This window comes from Triticum urartu, chromosome 7A (genome assembly GCF_056163025.1).
Source record: "Triticum urartu cultivar PI428250 chromosome 7A, HENAU_Tu73, whole genome shotgun sequence".
Taxonomy (NCBI): Eukaryota; Viridiplantae; Streptophyta; class Magnoliopsida; order Poales; family Poaceae; genus Triticum; species Triticum urartu.
The window spans coordinates 29,444,793-29,454,001 of record NC_141879.1 but is presented as its reverse complement, the minus strand read 5'-3'; the positions used below and the strand labels follow the sequence as shown (position 1 = coordinate 29,454,001).

General features: G+C 44.3%; 1 protein-coding gene across 1 annotated transcript; it reads left to right on the top strand.

The window, feature by feature from the left end:
* Positions 1-5,941: 5,941 nt before the first annotated feature.
* LOC147957264 (uncharacterized) lies at positions 5,942-8,251 on the top strand. Its single transcript, XM_087537184.1, has 4 exons — positions 5,942-7,470; positions 7,548-7,646; positions 7,873-7,938; positions 8,029-8,251. The coding sequence occupies exons 1-4, from the start codon at positions 6,110-6,112 to the stop codon at positions 8,249-8,251; spliced, it is 1,749 nt and encodes a 582-aa protein (XP_087393310.1). The 5' UTR covers positions 5,942-6,109.
* Positions 8,252-9,209: the final 958 nt, after the last annotated feature.

The following is a 9,209-nucleotide window of genomic DNA, read 5'->3' as shown; positions in this document are numbered from 1 at the left end:
TTGATTCTCAACCTCACTCTGAAATTCCTTGAACTTTTCAAAGGTCTCAGACTTGTGTTTCATTAAGTAGACATACCCATATGTACTCAAGTCATCAGTGAGGGTGAGAACATAACGATAACCACCGCGAGCCTCAACACTCATTGGATCGCACACATCTGTATGTATGATTTCCAATAAGTTGGTTGCTCGCTCCATTGTTCCTGAGAACGGAGTCTTGGTCATCTTACCCATGAGGCATGGTTCGCACGTGTCAAATGATTAGTAATCAAGAGACCCTAAAAGTCCATCTGCATGGAGCTTCTTCATGCGTTTGACACCTATGTGACCAAGGCGGCAGTGCCACAAGTATGTGGGACTATCATTATCAACCTTACATCTTTTGGTATTCACACTATGAATATGTGTAGCATTACGCTCGAGATTCATTAAGAATAAACCATTCACCATCGGAGCATGACCATAAAACATATCTCTCATATAAATAGAACAACCATTATTCTCGGATTTAAATGAGTAGCCATCTCGTATTAAACGAGATCCTGATACAATGTTCATGCTCAAAGCTGGCACTAAATCACAATTATTGAGGTTTAAAACTAATCCCATAGGTAAATGTAGAGGTAGCGTGCCGACGGCGATCACATCGACCTTGGAACCATTCCCGACGCGCATCGTCACCTCGTCCTTCGCCAGTCTCCGCTTATTCTGCAGCTCCTACTTTGAGTTACAAATGTGAGCAACCGCACCGGTATCAAATACCCAGGAGCTACTACGAGTACTGGTAAGGTACACATCAATTACATGTATATCACATATACCTTTCGTGATGTCGGCCTTCTTGTTCGCTAAGTATTTGGGGTAGTTCCGCTTCCAGTGACCACTTCCCTTGCAATAAAAGCACTCAGTCTCGGGCTTGGGTCCATTCTTTGGCTTCTTCCCGGCAGCTTGCTTACCGGGCGCGGCAACTCCCTTGCCGTCCTTCTTGAAGTTCTTCTTACCCTTGCCTTTCTTGAACTTAGTGGTTTTATTCACCATCAACACTTGATGTTCCTTTTTGATTTCTACATCCGCTGATTTCAGCATTGAATATACCTCAGGAATGGTCTTTTCCATCCCCTGCATATTGAAGTTCATCACAAAGCTCTTGTAGCTCGGTGGAAGCGACTGGAGGATTCTGTCAATGACCGCGTCATCTGGGAGATTAACTCCCAGCTGAGTCAAGCGGTTATGTAACCCAGACATTGTGAGTATGTGCTCACTGACAGAACTATTTTCCTCCATTTTACAGCTGAAGAACTTGTCGGATACTTCATATCTCTCGACCCGGGCATGAGCTTGAAAAACCATTTTCAGCTCTTCAAACATCTCATATGCTCCGTGTTTCTCAAAACGCTTTTGGAGCCCCGGTTCTAAGCTGTAAAGCATGCCGCACTGAACGAGGGAGTAATCATCAGCACGCTGCTGCCAAGCGTTCATAACGTCTTGGTTCTCTGGGATGGGTGCGTCACCTAGCGGTGCTTCTAGGACATAATCTTTCTTGGCAGCTATGAGGATGATCCTCAGGTTTCGGACCCAGTCCGTATAGTTGCTGCCATCATCTTTCAGCTTGGTTTTCTCTAGGAACGCGTTGAAGTTGAGGACAACATGGGCCATTTGATCTACAAGACATATTGTAAAGATTTTAGACTAAGTTCATGATAATTGAGTTCATCTAATCAAATTATTCAATGAACTCCCACTCAGATAGACATCCCTCCAGTCATCTAAGTATAACATGATCCGAGTTAACTCGGCCGTATCCGATCATCACGTGAGACGGACTAGTCAACATCGGTGAACATCTTCATGTTGATCGTATCTTCTATACGACTCATGCTCGACCTTTCGGTCTTCTGTGTTCCGAGGCCATGTCTGTACATGCTAGGCTCGTCAAGTCAACCTAAGTGTATCGCGTGTGTAAATCTGGCTTACACCCGTTGTATTCGAACGTTAGAATCTATCACACCCGATCATCACATGGTGCTTTGAAACAGCGAACCTTCGCAACGGTGCACAGTTAGGGGGAACACTTTCTTGAAATTATTTCGAGGGATCATCTTATTTAAGCTACCGTCGTTCTAAGAAAATAAGATGTAAAACATGATAAACATCACATGCAATCAAACAGTGACATGACATGGCCAATATCATTTGCTCCTTTGATCTCCATCTTCGGGGCCATGATCATCGTTGTCACCGGCATGACACCATGATCTCCATCATCATGATCTCCATCATCGTGTCTTCTTGAAGTTGTCTCGTCATCTATTACTTCTACTACTATGGCTAACGCTTTAGCAATAAAGTAAAGTAATTACATGACGTTTATGTTGACACGCAGGTCATAAATAAATAAAGACAACTCCTATGGCTCCTGCCGGTTGTCATACTCATCGACATGCAAGTCGTGATTCCTATTACAAGAACATGATCAATCTCATACACCACATATTTCATTCATCATTCATCACAACCTTTGGCCATATCACATCACAAAACACTTGCTGCAAAAACAAGTTAGACGTCCTCTAATTGTTGTTGCAAGTTTTACGTGGCTGCTATAGGTTTCTAGCAAGAACGTTTCTTACCTACGCCAAAACCACAACGTGAATTGCCAATTTCTATTTACCCTTCATAAGGACACTGTTCATCGAATCCGATCCGACTAAAGTGGGAGAGACAGACACCCGCCAGCCACCTTATGCAACTAGTGCATGTCAGTCGGTGGAACCGGTCTCACGTAAGCGTACGTGTAAGGTTGGTCCGGGCCGCTTCATCCCACGATGCCGCCGAATCAAGATAAGACTAGTAACGGCAAGCAAATTGACAATATCGACGCCCACAACTACTTTGTGTTCTACTCGTGCATAGTAACTACGCATAGACCTAGCTCATGATGCCACTGTTGGGTAACGTAGCAGAATTTTAAAATTTTCTACGCATCACCAAGATCAATCTATGGAGTCATCTAGCAACGAGGGAGAGAGGAGTGCATCTACATACCCTTGTAGATCACGAGCGGAAGCGTTCAGAGAACGGGGATGATGGAGTCGTACTCGCCGTGATCCAAATCACCGATGACCAAGTGCCGAACGGACGACACCTCCGCGTTCAACACACGTACGGAGCGGATGACGTCTCCTCCTTGATCCAGCAAGGGGGAAGGAGAGGTTGATGAAGATCCAGCAGCACGACGGCGTGGTGGTGGATGCAGCAGTGATCGCAGCAGGGCTTCGCCGAGCTTCTGCGAGAGGGAGAGGTGTAGCAGGGGAGAGGGAGGCGCCAAGGCTTGGGGTGCGGCTGCCCTCCCTCCCCCCTCCTTTATATAGGCCCCCTGGAGGGCGCCGGCCCTGGAGATGGGATCTCCCAAGGGGGCGGCGGCCAAGGGGGGTGGAGTGCCCCCCAAGGCAAGTGGAGGCGCCCCCACCCTAGGGTTTCCAACCCTAGGCGCAGGGGGGCCCAAGGGGGGGGGCGCACCAGCCCACTATGGGCTGGTTCCCCTCCCCACTTTAGCCCATGGGGCCCTCCGGAACGGGTGGCCCCACCCGGTGGACCCCCGAGACCCATCCGGTGGTCCCGGTACAATATCGGTGACCCTGAATCTTTCCTGATGGCCGAAACTACACTTCCTATATATAATTCTTCACCTCCGGACCATTCTGGAACTCCTCGTGACGTTCAGGATCTCATCCGGGACTCCGAACAACTTTCGGATTACTGCATACTCATATCTCTACAACCCTAGCGTCACCGAACCTTAAGTGTGTAGACCCTACGGGTTCGGGAGACAAGCAGACATGACCGAGACGACTCTCCGGTCAATAACCAACAGCGGGATCTGGATACCCATGTTGGCTCCCACATGCTCCTCGATGATCTCATCAGATGAACCACGATGTCGAGGACTTAATCAATCCCGTATTCAATTCCCTTTGTCAATCGGTACGTTACTTGCCCGAGACTCGATCGTTGGTATCCCAATACCTTGTTCAGTCTCGTTACCGGCAAGTCACTTTACTCGTACCGTAATGCATGATCCCGTGATCAACCAATTGATCACATTGAGCTCATTATGATGATGCATTACCGAGTGGCCCCAGAGATACCTCTCCGTCATACAGAGTGACAAATCCCAGTCTCGATTCGTGCCAACCCAACAGACACTTTCGGAGATACCTGTAATGTACCTTTATAGTCACCCAGTTACGTTGTGACATTTGGCACACCCAAGACACTCATACGGTATTCGGGAGTTGCACAATCTCATGGTCTAAGGAAATGATACTTGGCATTCAGAAAAGTTACAGCAAACGAACTACACGATCTTTGTGCTATGCTTAGGTTTGGGTCTTGTCCATCACGTCATTCTCCTAATTATGTGATCCCGTTATCAATGACATCCCCATGTCCATAGCCAGGAAACCATGACTATCTGTTGATCAACGAGCTAGTCAACTAGAGGCTCACTAGGGACACATTGTGGTCTATGTATTCACACATGTATTACGATTTCCGGATAATACAATTATAGCATGAATAATAGACAATTATCATGAACAGGGAAATATAATAATAATTTTATTATTGCCTCTAGGGCATATTTCCAACACAAGGCGGGGCTGGGGATGGCTCATTGGCGAGGTCAGCTGCTGGAGCCCTCCATGGCGCGGCTATGCAGCACTCGTCGGTGAGCTCAGCTGCGGGCACAGGCCATGGCGATGCTGCGGGCGGTGTAGGCCATGGCTCGACTGCCGGCGATGCTGCAAGGTTGGGCGTGGATGCGGGCTTGGGCCACGGTGCGGCTGCAGACTTAGAAGGGTGAGTTCCTTCCACAATTTCTCTTCAAATGCAGGATTAGAAGGAGGAGCAGGTTGACCCATATCCAGTAGCAATGGTCATGCATAAGTTTCTCTTTTATGTATAGGATGGATCCAAATTCTTGTTATGTGCTCAAAATTAGATTGCTTGGCAACCCAAAAAAAGCAAGAAAAGAGCCCATGTGCTTTTTATTTCGAGAAGGTTATTGATTCCGACTTGACAAATTATGAAGATTTGGTTGAATCAATTATAGTGCAATATCAGCCACGTTATTTGGAAGTTGCGCATGTTCACTACTGTGATGAAGTTCTGAAAACGTTTCCAGAAATAAAATCAGACCAAGAGTTTATGTATATGTTTGAGAAACACGCTAAGTCAAAGATGGTGCAAATGTTCATTGTATATTGGGAACCCTCTGAACCATATGAGCCTATCATTGAGTATTTTAGCGATGTGCATATCCAACCCAACAACAATGCAGACCAAGATGATGATAGTTATCTTCGCAACCCAATACCGGAGAATGAACATGTTGGTATTGATGAACATAATATGTATTTGAATGAAGAACCTAAAGCTCTAGATGTGGTTCTTTTTTCTGATAAAGAAAAGGACCAAGACTATGTTGCTGATGGTGAGAGTGAGGATGAGAGTCAGGATGACAGTAAGGATGCATGAGAGCGAGGACGAGACTGAAGTAGAGGAGGATGAGGAGTTGCATGAGGTAAATCATGCCCCAGATATAGAGTATGATAAGGATGACCCTCCTATGACTGAAGGTTTCATATATCCCAATATGAAGGAGTTTAAGTTGGCCCTTTCTCAGCATGCTATCAAACATGAATTTGAGTATAACACGGAGAAGAGTGCACCATGTAGGTTCAGGGGCTATTGTAAAAGAAGAGATGAAGATAATTGTCCATGGAGGATACATGCTTCTACAACGGATGATTTGTGTACCGTAGTGGTAGCTGTCTAACTTTGCTCGTTTGTAAACATTTCTTGCATGATTGTTTGAGAGTTTTTAGCTAACTAATTATATTCTTCTTTTGTAGGTGAAAAAAAAACCCGCTTTGGTCATGATTACTCTAGTGCAAGAAGGAAAAAGAAGGTGAAGAATGCAACTAAGTACTGGATATGTGAGAAGGTGAAGGACTGGCTCATTGAAGATGCAACTCTAGGAGCAAAGGAATTGCGAAAGAAGCTTAAAGAACACCACAAGGTCAAAATCAACTACAAGAGAGTATATATGGGTAAGTTGCTAGCCTTGAAGCAACTATATGGTGATTGGGATATCAGCTTTGACAATTTGTATAGGTTTAAGGCACAAGTTGAAAGTTGTTGCCCCGGTAGCATAGTGCAGATTGATCATCACACAATAAATGGTAAAATCAGGTTTAGAAGAATTTTTGTTGCTATGAAACCTTGCATAGAGGGGTTCCTTAGTGGTTGCAGACCATATTTGGCAATAGATAGCACATTCTTGATGGGCAGGTTCAAGGGGCAGCTGGCTAGTGCTACCGCCGTTGATGGCCATAATTGGATGTATCCGATTAGTTTTGGAGTCTTTGATTCTGAAACTAATGAGAATTGGATTTTGTTCATGCAATTGCTAAGAGAGGCCATAGGATCACCAAATGGGTTGGCCATATGCACCGATGCTGGTCAAGCAGTAATGACAGGGGTGAAAGAAGTGTTTCCAGAGGTGGAACATAGGGAATGCATGTTTCACTTGGTGACCAACTTCAAGAAGAAGTTCCATGGGAAGGTGTTTGATGACCACCTTTGGGCTGCTGCTTACTCATGGAACCCATATTTATTTGACAAACATTGGGTTGCTATGGAGACAACAAAGCCAGCTGCAACTGCATATATAAGGAAGTGGCAAAATAGGTTGTGGTCCAGGAGTCAATTCTCAACTATATGCAAGGTAGACTATGTGACCAACAACCTGGCTGACAGCTTTAACAACTGGATTAAGCACCACAAATCCTTGAACTTGGATGACCTCTTTGATAAGGCAAGACAATTGATTATGATATTGTGGAACCGAAGGAGAAAAGTAGCAAAGGGGTTAGATGGTTTGATTCTGCCCCACATAATTAAGAAGCTGAATGCAATGACCAGGGAATTAAACTTGGAGGTGGTAGAAAGCTCAGAAGAAGTGGCTCAAGTAACTGCATTAGGTGGTAGTGGCTTTAGGTTTGTGGTCAACTTGCAAGAGGGGACATGCTCTTGTCGACAATGGCAAGTTTCTGGCCATCCTTGCAAACATGCTCTTGCATTCATCACGTCACTTAGCAATGCACATATACGACACTATGTGGACTTGTATTTCTCCATTGACAAATATAGAGCAGCTTATGCCCAACTAATTCCTGCTATGCCGGACAAGACCCAATGGCCTAAATCTAACCATGGATTCTTCATGCATCCACCACTATTGAAGGCCACGGCTGGTAGGCGTAAAACTGAGAGGTACAAAGGTTGCAGTGAGAAGAAAAGGAAAAGTGGTCAACACTTATGCCCTATTTGTAAGGAATATGGGCATCATTGGCACAAATGTAAGAAGGGAAACCCAGAGGACATTGTTGCAATGATGGTTGTGAGGTAATACAGATTTACTCATTTTTTGCATTATTCTTCCAACTATACATGTTCAATACTTTCCTATCTCTTGTGTGTAGAGAACCACCAAAGAAAAGGACAAAGACAACCAAAACAGCTGAGTTATTCATTGTGCCTTGCGAAGATGGAGTACCAACAAGAATGTGTTTTCCCCCAAGGTTCATAATTTTACACTTGTGCTCATAAATACATGAAAACAATGTTTGAATTCTAAGTACCTTTTTGCTCACCATAGCAAAAGCTTGAAAAGTACAACAAAAAAAGGGGGGAAAATGTTAACTGTAGTGCTGGAGCATCAAAAAGGTGATTACAACGAGTTCAGATTTTGAGATTTAGTTAAATTAAAACTTGTTCTGTATTCTTATAGCTTTCTTCTCACCATAGCAAAAGCTTGGAGAATACAAACAAAAAGGGGAAAGGGGGGGAATCTGAATCGGTTCGATCCAAGAGGTATTGTTTCTCTTTTTAGTTGACATGTTATGAATATTTTTTTGTTTTCAATTGCTAAAAACTACTGCTGCCTTACATGCCTAAGTGCAGATCAAGAACCAGCTCAAAACTGCTGGAGCCAATTTCCATCAAGTTTCCTATGCCCGGTGATGAAACAAATGTTCCTGTGAAGGTTAGGGGAAAGAGTAAGGAGTGCACTGAAAATATTCCTATGGTGCCACAAGACAGCCCAGCAATGTGCATAAGAAGCAAAAAATTTAACTCTGCAAGCCCTTCAATGAGCACAAGAAGCAAAAGGCGGCTTAGTTTGTGATTCTCATGTTTTCCTTAATGACATGGTTACTTTTGGATGTCCTTTTGTGCTGCTCATGTGATGTACTTGTGGACCTGACCTCATGTGTGAAACAGTAAGTGATGCATGCCAACTAGCACTGATGTATGTGGTGAATGTGAACCTAAATGTGATGTATGTGTGAACATTGCTGCTTCTGGTTGTTGTTCATGTCGTGATGCATATTGTGTGTGTGTGTGTGTGTGTGTGTGTGTGTCTAGTCATGTACATATTTTTGCTCACTTTATGCACCAGGGGTAAAAAGGTATTTTCACATCTATGTTTAACACCATTAGTGAACAAAATGCACTAGAGTGTCATATTGGGAAAGAAATTTAGTGCATGTGTCAAACAAGGAAGAAAATTTTCTTCAGGGCCAAATAGGGAACCACATTTTAAGGTAGTGTCAAATAAGGAATTCTCTCTAAATTTAAACCGTCGCCCACGTCCTAGGAACGGGACAAAGGGGCATGAATGTAGAGTATGTAGGGGCGATTTGGGTATCAGGGAAGCTGGCTGCCTAGCTTGCCTCGCCGTCGCCGCCGCCGCCCGCCGAGGGTTCTGTTTCACGATGGGCAGTGTGCACGGCGAGCGAGGGGGCTTGGCCGGGCAGGGAGGTCCTGTCACCGGCGGCCCAGCCTCCGCTCTCCATTTTTTTCCTACTAGGATCGCTCTGTAGTCTGCAGTTCGGCTGGTAGATCTTGACCGGGTCAACGGACCGATGTACTCCTTCCATTTCTTTTTAGTCTGCATATAAAGTTTGGTCGAAGTCAAGTTTTATAAAGTTTGACTAATTTTATATTAAGAAATATTAACATTCACAATATGAAACTAATATTGCCAGATGCGTTATGAAATGTATTTTCATACTATATAGTTTTAGTATTGTGGTTGCTCATATATTTTTATATAAATTTGGCCAAATTTTATGTAGTTTGAC

Coding starts and splice junctions, on each gene's coding strand:
- LOC147957264 (XM_087537184.1), top strand. CDS start 6,110: ATGGGTAAGTTGCTAGCCTTGAAGCAACTATATGGTGATTGGGATATC. Junction 7,647..7,872: donor AGAATGTGTTTTCCCCCAAG/GTTCATAATTTT, acceptor TTCTCACCATAG/CAAAAGCTTGGAGAATACAA. Junction 7,939..8,028: donor GAATCGGTTCGATCCAAGAG/GTATTGTTTCTC, acceptor GCCTAAGTGCAG/ATCAAGAACCAGCTCAAAAC.